This window comes from Chionomys nivalis, chromosome 3 (assembly GCF_950005125.1).
Source record: "Chionomys nivalis chromosome 3, mChiNiv1.1, whole genome shotgun sequence".
Lineage (NCBI taxonomy): Eukaryota > Metazoa > Chordata > Mammalia > Rodentia > Cricetidae > Chionomys > Chionomys nivalis.
Window position 1 is genome coordinate 72,601,153 of NC_080088.1, and position 14,405 is coordinate 72,615,557.

The 14,405-nt window shown below is 45.7% G+C and overlaps 1 protein-coding gene across 1 annotated transcript in view; it reads right to left on the reverse strand.

Annotated features, from left to right (window-relative positions):
- Positions 1–14,405, reverse strand: part of Vps8 (VPS8 subunit of CORVET complex) — a 218,506-nt gene that overhangs the window by 13,911 nt on the left and 190,190 nt on the right. The window contains exon 45 of the mRNA XM_057764343.1: positions 14,148–14,201. Coding sequence (XP_057620326.1) covers positions 14,148–14,201 — 54 coding nt within the window. The remainder of the gene's footprint in view (positions 1–14,147; positions 14,202–14,405) is intronic.

Consider the following 14,405-nt stretch of genomic DNA (forward strand, 5'->3'; position numbering starts at 1 on the left):
AGCCCTCTGAGACACAGAACCAGCTTCACTGCAGAAGCATCTGAGCCAGCTCCACCCTGAAGGCTGTGCTCCCAGGAGAGATGTGAGGCTAGGGAGCCTGCACATGAGCCTTCCAAGCACACACAAGAGCACGAATGGGCACAGAAAGCTGCACTCTGCTTGTTCATTTCTTGCTCTTAATCCACATGCGAAGATTTCATTTCCTAATCGTCTTCCCACCTAACATGCTTCGGAGAGCCTTGGGCACTTGGTGTACTGAGCCAACACAGCCTGTGTCTTCCATGGGCAGAACCATAATCTGTTGGGGTACGAGTGCAACAAAAACTGCATTTCTGCTGTTCTCTTACCTGTCCTCAACTTCACTTTGAAACCTGTTATCATCATAATCGGCTGCAGCCTTCAGCCAGACTTTTGCTACTGTCTGAGCTGTTCCAACGGAGAGCCCTAACCATTTAAAGCTCTCTGTTAAAATGAAACCTGGCCTCAAAGGTAAGAGCAAACGGCAGCTCCTGCTCTGCAAACCGAAAGCGCCCTTTCTGGAGGTCCAACACTGTACGCTCTCACACCGAGTACCCGATCCTCCAGGCCCTCCTATGTCCCAGTGACTCAACACTCCACAGGCCACAGCTAATAATGAGTTAGATAATGAGATAACAATCGGGCTATTAAGCTGCCCAAGAAAGTGATGAACCGGGCGGGAAGGTTGAAGAGGCAGTCAGGGCTCTAGGGACGGAGACGCAAATGCTGGCAGTGCTGGCTGAAGCTTCTGTGATAGGCAAGGAGCAGCCAGCAGGACTGCTGCAGCCCAGTGTGGCTGCCGGGCGCCGGCCATCTCTGCAGCGCTCTATGACTGTCTCTTCAGGCCCCACTGCACCCTACAAGGGACTTCTGTTGCTGTCACTTAGTGATGTGCCAAAGGTCACACGTGAGGAGCACGGATATGAATGGAGGCAATCCAGTTCCAGGGACTTCTTTACCTGTCATGGTCTCAGTGTTAGTCTAACAAAAACAGTCATGGAAACGGGTCTGCCTGGTCACACAGTGGCCTCTGGCCTTCTAGGGAGTCTGTGATTCTGCTCTGTGAAGACAAAGTTCATCCCGTCAGGCCTTCACGAGATGAGACAATGAGAGGGAAAGCTAGCTGGGCAGTAAGCGGGCCATGTGAAGAACCAAGCCTGCTGCAGGGAGGAGCCTCAAGCCTCACATAAACCAGCTGTGCCGTCCTGGCGCTAACCATGCCTTGTGCAGCCCCAGTGCGGACTCGGAACCTGACTCTGAGGCTGCACATTAACAACACGAATCAGTTGTGCTGCTGCCCTTGATAGTCACCACCTCATCTGTGAAGCAGGAGGAGGAGGGCAAGCGGGAGACGCAGGCTTCCTGCTGCCTGGAGGGCTCTTGGTCTCCTGTCGGATGCCTGTGTTGCAGCACACAGCAGTAACCCAAGGAGGACGGATTTACTGTCTGTACCCAGCAGGACACTGAGGTTCTAATGTGCTAATGTACTGTTTGTACATGACAAGGTGAGCCATCAAATCACATCTGCGGCAGACAGAAGGTGACAAGAAGTTACAAGGCATTATGGGTTTCCCACGGCAGATTCAGCTGCTTAATTTGCTAGGGTGCTGAGTCTGCACCTGCCAAGTGTCTTCCAGGTCACCCAAGAGGTAAGTATCACTAAATGTTGTTTCATTACCCAAAGAAGCACAAGTGTTTCTGTGTGAAGTGGTGTGTGACGGCCTGATGATCATGTGGGGTCGTCTGTCAGTCTCGTCTCTCTTTTTCCTTCCCCTTGGATATGGAGCCTCTTACTATACCTGGAGCTCATCAACTGGCTACACAGCCAGCTTCGGGGATCCAGCTGCCTCTGCCTCCCCAGACCAGGGCCCACAGACCTGCTCTGCTTCTCAAACCAAGTGGGTTTTGTGTGCTTTGATCTACCCATTCTGAGCTCTCTCTTTCACCACAGAATGTCCCTGAATTGTAGGATGTTTCTGAAAGACATATGCTACCCCTGTACACGCTTGGCTACCCGCTGCCTAGCCCGCTGTGAGAGACAACACCTGGGGAACAGACGCTGATGATCCTGTCACACCAGAGCGGATTTTGAGAGCTGGTTTGACAACCTCAGAATGTACTTGGAAGCTTTAGACATGTAATGTAATGTTTTGGCCAAATTCATCAAAGCCTGTCTGCCTGCCATCCTGACATCAGAGAGGGCTGGTCACAACTGCCTCCTAGGTGGGGCTGTCACCTCACCGTAATGCAGGCAGTACTCAGTCACCATTACCCAGAGGGCTCGGGCTGGATCCACTGTAACAAAACTTGGTGAGGTTGGGGCCCCCAGTGCATGCTCCTACGCAGACTAGAAGCTTTACCACAAGGTATAATATGACCTTCCCATCACTGTTTTCTGTTCTGTTCAGAAAGGGAACGTTTTAAAAGCCTATTAAGATGTCTTATGGAAGCAGAGTTTCAAAGAAGGCATCCTAGATGGTGGCCTCGTTCCTCTAGTAAAGAACCCTTCTCTTTTCATCACTGGCAATGTTTGGTCTTACTTTAAAAAATGGCTGAAAACAGGGAACGATTTCGTTTTCATATAAATAAAATCAAGGTCTGCTATCCTCTGGTCCCCCCACTGATTGTTTCTACTTAGGAAAAAGTCAACAATTATCTTCGTGGGCTGCTCAGAGCAGTAATTCTCACAGGCCTCCTCTGAGGGACTGATGCCATCATGATTGTTCTATCAGAGTCCTGGGTTCTGGATTGCATTTGCTCAAACATTCCTGCCCATCAGAACCAAATACGCCTGGAAATGATGGCCAGATAACAAGAGGTACAGAGAAGAAACCAGAATCATGGGTTTACCTCTAAAATTAGTGTGCTTGTTTGTCTAAGTATGGCCCCACTAGGCGCATATATTTGAATGTTTAGCCATCAGGGAGTGGGCATTACTTGAGAAGGATTAGGAGGTGTGGTCTTGTTGGAGGAAGTATGGGGCTTTGAGGTTTCAAAAGGCCTTGTCATGCCCAGCCCTCCATGGACTTTGCCTATGGATTAGGTTGTAACTCTCAACTACTTCTCCAGAATCATGCCTACCATGTCGGCTACCATGGTTCCTGCCGTGATGAAACTATAAGCAAGCTCCCAATTCATTGTTTTCTCTTATAAGAGTTGCTGTGGTCATGGTGTCTCTTCACGCAGAACAGTGACTAAGACAGAAGTTGGTACCAGTGAATGGTGCAAGGCTGTGACAAGCCTGACCATGTTGCTTGCTGGAAGAATTTAGAAGACTTTGGGACTTTGAGAAAAGTGGTTGGATGCTTTGGGGTGGGTGGTGGTCAAGGGGCCATCCTAGCAGAAGCATGGAAGACAGTGTGAAGGCAAGATGAACAGCGGGGGTTCAGCTCAAGAAGTTCCAGAGAGGAGGAACATTAGTAAGTAGTGTAGAGACCATCCTTGTGATATTTTGGCAAAGAATATGGCTGCTTTTTACCCTTGTCTTAAAAATCTGCCTGAGGCTAAATTGAAGACTTTTGAATCAATGGCCTTGGCAGAGGAGATTTCAAGACAGCCCAGCATTGACTCTGTCGTGTGGTTATTAGTGACAACTCTTAAGCAGATCTATAATGAGGAGGATGCTGGACAAAGAGAAATACAAAGTGTTTACTTTGAGGAGAAAAGGAGCACCAGGAAGTGTAATGGGGATAAAAAGTTTAAAGAAAAGCCTGATGCTGAATGGAATAAAGGGAATGGTGACCTCAGGGCAGGATCCCACCCTTCTAAGATTCCAACTTGTGTAAAGGAATTAAAGAAATGATTAACCAGTAAAGGAAACCACAGAAAACAAAAACTAATACAAATGTTACTGAAGATGAGGCCAAGTTCCAGCAACAGAAAGCAGCAGAAGTTGGCAGCATTGGCCATATAGTTCTAGCTTTGCAGTCAAGGATATAAGGGGGTTATGGAATCTCCCTCTGTGGTTAAGGAACACTTCCAAGGCCAGGCATAGTCAGGGATGTCCCTGCATGGAGCCCCAGAGGGGCCACTGTATGTAGCTGTGAGGGTGAAGCCTGGATTGTGTTGGAGACCCCAAGATTTTGAAGATGCCAAAGTTATGGGACACATACCAAGGAAAGCTGCTAACAGGGGTGGAAGTAGCCCAAGAGAGAGACAAGTGTATTGCAGGCAACAAAGCTGAAAGGAGTTGGATCCTGAAGAGCACCTTGACATCTGACATGGAGATACTAAGTTTGGAGTTTGCCATTTGGGTTTTGGTCTTTTGTTTTGTTTTGTTTGTTTGTTCAATATTTCCTCACTATGTTCCCCTCCCTCCCTTTTAGAACTATAATGCATATTCTGTGCTATTACATGTTAGAAGTATGTGATCTGATTTTTATTTTGATTTCACAAGGGGGTTTCAGGTTAAGAGATTGCCTAGAGTGTCATGATGTGGGAGTCTTCTGTTTTGAGTTGATTTTATTGGTTAATAAAGAAACTGCCTTGACCCTTGATAGGACAGAAGATTAGGTAGGCAGAGTAAACAGAACAGAATGCTGGGAGGAAGTGAGGCAGTTGCCATGCCTCTCCTCTCTGAAGCAGACATGATGAAGCTCCAACCCAAGATGGACATACACTAGAATCTTCCCGGTAAGCCTTGTGGTGTTATACAGATTACTAAATATGGGTTAAGCAAGATATGGGAGTTAGCCAAGAAGAGGCTAGAAATAATGGGCCAGACAGTGTTTAAAAGAATACAGTTTCCGTGTTATTATTTCCAGGGCTAAGCTAGCCATGTGGGAGCCGGGCAGGACAAAAAACAGACCTGCCCACAGCTCCTTCTACAGTGTCAGAAGAGACTTTAAACTTTTAAGCAATCTTGAGGTTGTGAAAGACTATGGGGACTTTTGAAGTTAGACTGAATGCATTTTTGCATTAGATATAGCTTCAAACCTATGGAGGCCAGGAAGTGAAATGTGGTGGTTTAAATAGGTCATTCATTGAATGAATAAGTTTGAATACTTAGTCATGAAGGAGTGGCACTATCTGAAAAGATTAGTGTCACTGGGGTGGGCTTTAAGGTTTCAAAAGCCCATGATACGTCCTGGTACTCTCTCTGCCTGAAGATCTCTAGGACCAAGCCTGCCACCATGCCTCCTGCCTTGATGTTCATGGACTAAGCCTCTGAAACTGTAAACCAGTCTCCAATTAGATGTTTCTCTCATAAGAGTTGCTGAGGTCATGGTGTCTCTACACAGCAATAGAACAGTGACTAAGATGATCAGCAAAACCAAGTTAACAATCCATAAGGCTGTTACTCTCAACAGGAATTTGCTGCCTGAAAGAGACAAACATGTCTGAACTCTTGCAGAGAAGTAAAATTAAAAAAAAATTTAAAAAGGAATCAGGAGTTTCACACCAGCAGTGGGTAGAATTTGAAGAGGAGGAGCTGAGCTGAGCTCCAGAAGTCCATATAGGGCTTAATACATTACTCACTTGTGCAGGTTCAACTCCAGAGGCCTGGTGGAAAATGCTGTTTGGAACTCTGAAAGGCACATGGAAATCCCAGGCTTTGCAAAATAGCAGAAGACAAGAGAATACTAATGATCCAGACTGAAAAGAGTGTGGCTAAAGATTGAGGTGTCAGAGAAACCCAGCCCCAAGCCAGGCATAGGATCTGGGATACTTCAAACCTATTCCTAAAATAGCCAAGAACGAATTCTCTGAAAAATTTATCAGCAACTGACAGCCAAACTCGCATGCCACTAAAAGACAGGAAAATTCAGATGCTCAACAACACTGCTGTCAATGCACGGCATCTAATCTGTAATACACGCACATGCACACACACACACACATAATTCATACATACAGTATGTGTGCTATGTGATTTGAGAATTAATATTAGTAATTATTAGTAATTAAGACTGACCACTGTTAAGTTTCAAACCCCAAACCTGGGACAAAAGGCTGAGGTGTCTATTTATATCAAAGTTGGACCTGGCCTCCAGGTTCTCCCAGCATCCCTCAGTCCCTACCTGTTACAGAGTATGGCTCACAAACCCTTCCTCCTACCTTGAACTCTCCAGCCTGGTGGTTGGGCTGCCTTTCCCCCAGCTGCCCTTCCTTTATAATCCGACATTTTGGTTACCCACTCTTTTCTGGATCTTTTATCTCCTGGCTGCTGCTCCGACTACCCTCACCCCCCCTTCTCCCACATGGCCCAGCTCAGCCTGGTCATGCCCCCTCTGGACTCTCCCGGATGTTCCTGCGTCTGGCTATGCTCTCCTACGTATCTGCAATAAACCTTCACCACCAACCTAGGAGCAATCATGGCCTTTCTTCTCCCTTTTCTTTTTGATGGAGGAAGGTCATTGGCTAATAAAGAAACTGCCTTGGCCCATCTGATAGGGCAGAATTTAGATAGGCGGAGTAAACAGAACAGAATGCTGGGAGGAAGAGGAAGTGAGCTCAGATGCAGGGCAGCTCCTCTCAGAGGCAGACGCAATGAATCAAGCTGCCAGGTCAGACATGCTGAATCTTTCCCGGTAAGACTGATGCTACACAGATTATTAGAGATGGGTTGATCGGGATATGAGAATTAGCCAGTAAGGGCTAGAGCTAATGGGCCAAGCAGTGTTTAAAAGAATACAGTTTGTGTGTTGTTATTTCGGGGCATAAGCTAGCCAGGCAACCAGGAGCTGGGGTGGCAGGAACACAGCCCACAGCTCCTTCTACATCGTTTTTTTTATTTAGCCAGGCTACCAAGGTGGATGGATTTAATGACAAAAGCAGTCATTGAACCATAAAACCTTGTGAATTTGACTGTACTCAATAAGTTCTGACACTGAGGAAAGACATGGCGTATTTGCATGTTTCTTGTATGGCTTGTTCAGGAAATGCCCACTATTGGGAAGACAGCTCTTAGTCAGGGCTTCCCAAGGTGGAACAGGAGAGGCAAGAAGCTCACTCCCGGCATGGCAGCCCAAGGGGCTCCACACATTCTGACCCTAACTGTGACTGGTGAAAAACACTAAAACCAAACCAAAAAACCATGTGAAGATTCTAGAAGTAGTCCTGGCGAAAAACGGCAAATGAAAAACTGAAGAAAATCTGAAGAAAAAAGTAAGTCTATGACCTCAGTGAGAATAGTGTCTGTGTCTGAACAAAGCCTCTTCCCCCAGCATCCAGCTCAGCCAGGGGGTCTCCAAGTAGACACTGCACCCACGAGCACGGGTACTCTGGGAGGAGGCATCAGTACTCCCGGCCTGCCTTCCATGATGTGAGTCTGGGCTAAGTCCTCGATGGATGCCCCTGTTGGTGGGGTTCTCTCTGGGAGGCTCCCACCCTTCCCCGGATTGTGAGGTCGCTTCACAAGCCAAAAGCAAAAGAACTCAAAAGATGATCCTTCCGGTCAGACCCTCTCAAGTTTTCATTTATGACAAGGAATCCAAATCTTTTCATTTTCTCCTACCCTGTAAAACCTTTAGGCAAATGTCTTAATCTCCCATATGTAACTATCGTGTACAAAAAGGCCCTGCGGCATTCTTGGAACTTCAGTGACATGAGTGACCAACCCCTTCCCCAATTTCTTTTCTTTTGGGTCAATTGCAGGGCTGCAGCAATGACTCAGCAGTAAGGAGCATGACCATTCTTGTAGGGCATTAGGATAGTTTTATAATTGCTGCTTTATGCCACGTGGTTGTATTAACATGGTGACATCATATGACATGTACCCTTTAACCTTAGTATATATGGCTGCCAGCCATGTGACATCATCCATTTTGATGAGGTCATCAGTCAAGATGACAGCCATAGGGTTGCTGTTTAAAAACATCTATTCTAAACAAGAATCAAATCTAAGTCATGTATACAGTACATTCTAGACAAGAGAGGAATCACATATATACCCATGTTTTTTTTTTTTCGAGACAGGGTTTCTCTGTGGTTTTGGAGCCTGTCCTGGAACTAGCTCTTGTAGACCAGGCTGGTCTCGAACTCACAGAGATCCGCTTGCCTCTGCCTCCCAAGTGCTGGGATTAAAGGCGTGTGCCACCACTGCCCGGCCATGTATACATTTTTAATTGTAAACCTTTTGTTAGATGTTTAAAGTCAAATTTTGTTACAGATTTTATAGATTTTAAAGTAACCCAATGAACTTATGCAGGGGACCTGCGTCTAGTTTCCAGTCACCACATGGTGGCTCACAATTGTCCAACTCCAGTTCCAGAGGACTCAATGCCCTCCTTTATCCTCTGAGGCCAGAGGCGTGCATGTGATACACAGACATACACGCAGACAAAACACCCGTACACACAAATATCTCTGCCTCTCTGAAACTAGCCGTCTGTTAAAGGCTGTGCAGTTGGACCCCAGCCAATGGGGAAAGGGCACAGTCACCACCTGTCTTAGAATGAAAACCTGTCTGGTTGAGCATGTCCTTCTGTCTCTGTGAACATGGTAACCTGCCTCATGGAGACACTTTAATTGGGGTGACGGGCTCTTATTTGTGACCCTCAGCTTACTTCTAACTGCTGGACCACAGCCGGCACCATTCTAATGGGGCGATACAGAACATTTCCACTGTCCCTGTCCAGAGCCCTAGATGCAGAAGGGAAGATTCTCCCCACAGGCTCATACACTGACAGCTCCTGCCTGCTCTCTTCTAAAAAGAACTGACTTCATCAAAATCAGGCTCAGAGATGTTTAAACCCAGTTCTTAAGGACACGGGAGTTTTGAAAGGTAACGGAGCAGAGACTTTCAGATGTGAAGCAGTTATGGCCTGGACTACAGGGCGACTCTACAGGAGAACCGAGGAAAACAACTGGGAGGAGCCGTGGGCAGCAGGAAGACAAAGACCTGGAATGACGACTTAGAAAGAATCGGAGTTGACACCCTGGGCTTGTACAACTATTTCTGTCCTAGTTCACTGTTGAAAACAAAACAGCTGGGTGTGTCCAAAGAGTAAAGCTAGAGTCTGCCAACACCACAACCCAGGGCTATCCCAGGGGGGCGGCAGCATTCATCCCTAGGGAGCAGTATCGGAAGCTTAACTGTGCCTGACTTTGGGGAACTCCAAGGGTGTACAACAGTGTGCTCGGCTGTGCCTGACTTTGGGGAACTCCAAGGGTGTACAACAGTGTGCTCGGCTGTGCCTGACTTTGGGGAACTCCAAGGGGTACAACAGTGTGCTCGGCTGTGCCTGACTTTGGGGAACTCCACAGGGTGTACAACAGTGTGCTCGGCTGTGCCTGACTTTGGGGAACTCCACAGGGTGTCAACAGTGTGCTCAGCTGTGGCTGGCTTTAAGGAACTCCATTTTATAAAGAAGCATTTAGCTCCACAGAGGCAGGTGATTTAATCTCCTCCTTCTGCCCTTACAGTACCAACTCTCCAACACAGTCCAGGTGGTATGGCCTGATAAGAGCTTATTCCTAAAGTAAAAAAGCACTACCTATAAGCTTACCCAAGTATGCAGGGATATCTGGGATATAGGCATACGAAGAACATATCAAAAAGCCAGGCCCAATAATGTACCGAACACACCAGGCTAACAAAGGGCACAGCATCTTCACCTGCACCCAATAGGTCCAAAGCAGCCCCTCTAAATGGCAGTGCTCCTATCCTAAATGACAGCATGGGCTCAGTTCAGGCTGAACACTTGACCAGGTAAACAGTATTGCTAGCTGTCTTAGTTAGAATTTCTATTGCTGTGGAGAGACACCATGACCAAGGCAACTGTTATAAAGGAAAACATTTAATTTGGGTTGGTTTACGGTTTCAGAGGTTTAGTCCAGTATCATCATGGCAGTGTGTCATGGTACTGGTGGAGGAGCTGGGAGTTCTACATCTTGATCCCCAGGCACCAGGAAGAAACAGTAAGGTACTAGGATCGGCTTAAGCTTCTGAAACCTCAAAGCCCCACCTCCAGTGACACACTTCCTCCAACAAGGTCACACCTAATAATAGTGCCACCCCTATGACATTATGGGGACAATCACACTCAAATCACCACAGCTTGGGAGAACTGCAGAGATGGGTCACGGGCGAAAGTGCTTGCTCTGCGAGCCTGACCACCTGGTTTGATCCCTGGAACCCAGGATGGAAGGAGAGAAGTGATTCCTGCAAGTTGTCCTCTGACCTCCACATGGTACTGAGGCATTCACATCCATGTCTACCTCTCTCTGACAGGAGCCACTATGAGGGTTCTTCAGAATGAAAATGATTCCAGCTATTTCAAATGCACATGGATAAATAAGGAGAACCAGAAAATGTAACTGTGTAATCGTAAAACACTATATAAACTCCCGTTTTCACAGTTTCTCACAACTGATTTTTAAAATTGTATAATATGCATGCAATGGAAACAGAGCCTGTAACAAATCAGACCTATACAATTGGAATTGGTTTAAAACAGAAACAGAACCACAAAGTAAAACTGTGCGGCTCCTCTAAGAAGGCTTCCTAGTTCGCCAGGACAAACAGCTTTGATTCTTTTGGGAGGTCTGGCTGTGGAGCATTTAAATAGGGTCTGCGAGCAGAGTGCTACAGCTTGCTTCATGGCAACATAGACCGGCTATGTGCCTAAAAATGAGGCAATGTACATGGCTCTCAGAGGCAGAGAACATGCCTCCACCACAGAATGACTTGCCAATGTGGTTGACTACATCTACATAAAAAAGCCCGAGAGATCTCAAAAAGAAATTCTAGACACCAAAAAAAAAAAAAAAAAAAAACAAAACAAAACAAAAAAACAAAAAAACAGAGTTTAGGCAGCTTTTTGGTAGCAGCATTTTCTTGGGTGGGCTCTGTTTGACAGAAGGGAGCAGCGGTGTGATTCCTTTAAGAGAGGTCTTCCTGATTCAGCAGTAGCAACCCCCCAAAACAAACAAACAAATGCATGGTTTCGAAATGCAGCTTCCTGGACCATGCTGCCAGCATGAACTGTCTCTTTCAGGAGGCCGAGCACTTGAATGGGGTTTGTAGGTAGCATGCTGCAAGTTACTTGATGGCAGCATGGGCCAACTGGTTACCAGAGTTGAGGTGGTGAGCCAGGCTCCCACCCGGCAGTCTCAGAGGCAATGAACAAACCTCCACCATGTTGGACTGGGTGGGGCCAAAAGGCAAAGCAGCCTTAACCTAGCCAAGCTGCTTTGCATTTTAAGAAGCACTTCTGGACAGAAAAGGATTCGAGATACACAATAGGACAGATTCAGACATAAAAGACCTCTAAACGAGACACAGTGTGTTTAAAAATGTATGTAGGGAGAGAGAAGAAAGAGAGTAAAGAGACAGCAAATGTAATATAAAAGAATTATATAGATTAAAGGAGTAAAGATAATAAAATAAATATTAAACTTGTAGAAAAAATAATAGAGTAAGAAAAATAAGACATGAAAAGATGGAATATACACGGGCTGGATTATGTATATTATTTTGTTTTCTTTGAAAAGTTTGACTGTGAAGGGGCTAAGTACAGAAAGATATTTCATTGTATGGGCTACTAAGCTAAACCAACATATTTATTTTAAAGGTGTTTTGACTTCAAAATTTGAGTCTAAGGATATATCATTTTGGAAAAGAGGGTTTTCTTTTGTTTTCACAGAGGATGAGAACCTGTGGAATCCTTCCAGACTAATGTGGTTTGATGGACAAAGAACCCCCCAAAAGGTCGCTGTGAACACCCCCAAAATTACTGTGCCCAACAAAAAGCAGGAAGCAGTTTGGAGAGAACTACACCCAAATTCCCTAAATGATTGTTTATAAGTGTTTGTTTACAAAGAACGTGAGGTTACACCGGACTGCTCAGCCACTCGAAAACAAAGCCCCATCTTGGTGCTGGCACAGCATTCTGTGCTCTTTACTTGGCATTGTCACGTTGGCATGGCATCTGTGAGATCACCTGTCTAATGCTGAGATTCATGAGACCAGAAACAGCACTTTTACCTCTAGTCCAATGCTTAGTTTTGTGTCTAGCATTAAAAAATACTTGATGATTGGATGATAATATGTAAGTGACATGATTAACTGAAAAGGCACACAGGAGTCAGAAGGCCCATGTTAAACAGCAGTGTTCACCATGGTATTTGCTATGCATCAAACATAAGTGTTTCATTTAGTTCTTAGCACAATTCTAAGATCATCACTATCTTACCCAGGAAGAAAATTGATATGAGATGTCCTTGCATATGCTATTAATATTGGTTGATGAATAAAGCTGCTTTGGCCTATGGAAGGGCAGAATGTAGCTAGGCAGGCAATCCAAGCAGAGATACAGGAAGAAGGCAGGGTCAAGAGAAGCACTAGCAGCTGTCAGAGGAGAAATATGTCAGAGCATCACTGGTAAGCCATAGGCCATATGGTCATATGCAGATTAATAGAAATGGGTTAATTAAAAATAAGAGCTGGCTAATAATAAGTCTGAGCCATTGGTCAAAAAACTATGGTTAATACTAACTCTCTGAATAATTATTTTTTATAAGCAGCTGTGGGACTGGGCAGGATGCAGAAAAGCCTCCAGCTACAGAAAATAGGAGCCACCTTTCCAGAACCTTTGAGTTTAGGTGAAGCCTATGCTTTAAATTATCGTGTTGGAAGTATTCTACATGGATGGTGTTCAAGAGCTTCTACAAACCAACTTCCCTGTCTTCTAATTCATTCCTGTTTACTGAGTGAGACTAACGAGGCTCTACTGTGACTGGCTGCTGACTGTACCCAGAGGTTCATGAAGGTCTTCACAGCAGTTGCTATGGACATTTGGGAAGGGGCCTAATAGGAGACCTTGAGTCTTTGGGGACTGTGGGATGCTGGCTTCATCCTCTTTCTGCTGTCTGGCTCATAATATGAGCACCTGTTTCAAATGTGCTCCTTCCACAATGTATTACTGGCTCTTAAAGCCCACACCCACAAGGCTGCCAGGACATGAATCCAAACCCACACAGGAAACGATCTCCTCTTCTGTTAACTGCATTTCACAGGAGTGACAGAAAACTGCCTGGCTGCTCAAGTGACAACGAGGTGGCTCTGAGAAGTCACACTCTCCCCCTCATTCTTGCCTGCCTGTGATGCCTTGAAAGAGCAGAGATATTCCTGTAAAACACGTTTCAGGACTTTGCAGACGTTGTGTCTAGCTTTTATACTTTTCTGTTTGAAAACGTCAGGGCTTACAGACAGAGAAAAGGGACGGGTGTGTGTCACACTGCTTTGAAGCTAAAACCAGCTGTTAGTAAACAGAGCCACAAGTTGTCATTTTTGCTCCACAAATACTTTGCTGACATCACTGCTAGCTAAATTTTTTTAAAAAGGCTGGGAAGGGTACAAAATCAAAATAAAACACCAAAAACCAGCACTTCAACTATCAGAAAAAATGATAGACAAAGGAGGCAGACAGCCTGACTACTTATATCCTTCAGTGCCAATGGCTCTCAACCTTCCTAACGCTGTAGCACTTTAATACCCCAACCATAAAATTATTTTGCTGTTACTTCATAACTGTAATTTTGCCATTGTTATGAATTGTAATGTAAACATCTGCTATTAAGGATATTTGATGTGTGACCTCTGTGAAAGGGCTGTGACCACGGGTAGAGAAGAGCAGGATATAGGAAAAGGCTGCAGTGGTTCTCTTAATGCCGTCTGAGCACTGCCCAGGTCAGAGACTCACAGCCCATCAGGGCCTCAGAGTTTCTCGGCAGGAACAATGGCAGAAGATGCTTAGTCTAGCATCTACTGATGACCCTTTGTGCGGCGTGTGCTGAAAAGCAGTTTCTCTAGACAGTTTATTTGGGGCACAGCTCTCTGGAAGGAAAACGTGTCACTGAGAAAGCTAGACGGCTTTCCCCTCAGAATATTCTTCATCTGCCACTGCCTTGGACATGAGCATGCCAGCCCTGGCAGGCTGTGGGTGCTAACCCCATGATGCATCAGTTCTTAGTTGCCAGGAGACTGATTGCTGGGCCCGAAATCCCACAGGGCTGGTCTAGAAGAAGCAGGGAATCCTAGCAACATACGGAAGCACCCAATCAGAAACAGCCTGAGAACACTAAGGTGAGTAAAGGGCATTGCTCCTTACAGAGGACTGACCACAGAGCAGAAGGTGCAGGGGTGGGGGAGGCAGTTCTCTGGGCAGCTTGCTTCTGAGACTCACCTTTCTGACAGAAGGGTCCCCTTTGGTCTGATGATACGATGGCGGCGCTTTTGCCTGGAAAAGAGGGAAACATTTCAGTACCTTTTTGGATCTGATTAGACTTTATTTGACCCACACTGCCAAAAATTCAACTAAAATGGGTGTAGGCAAACTTAAAGCAACAAAACAGAACCTGAAACTCAAGCTATTTTCAGAGGAACAATGAATTGAAGTTCATGGGAAAAAATTTCTGGAAATCACAAAGTCAATAACCAGGCA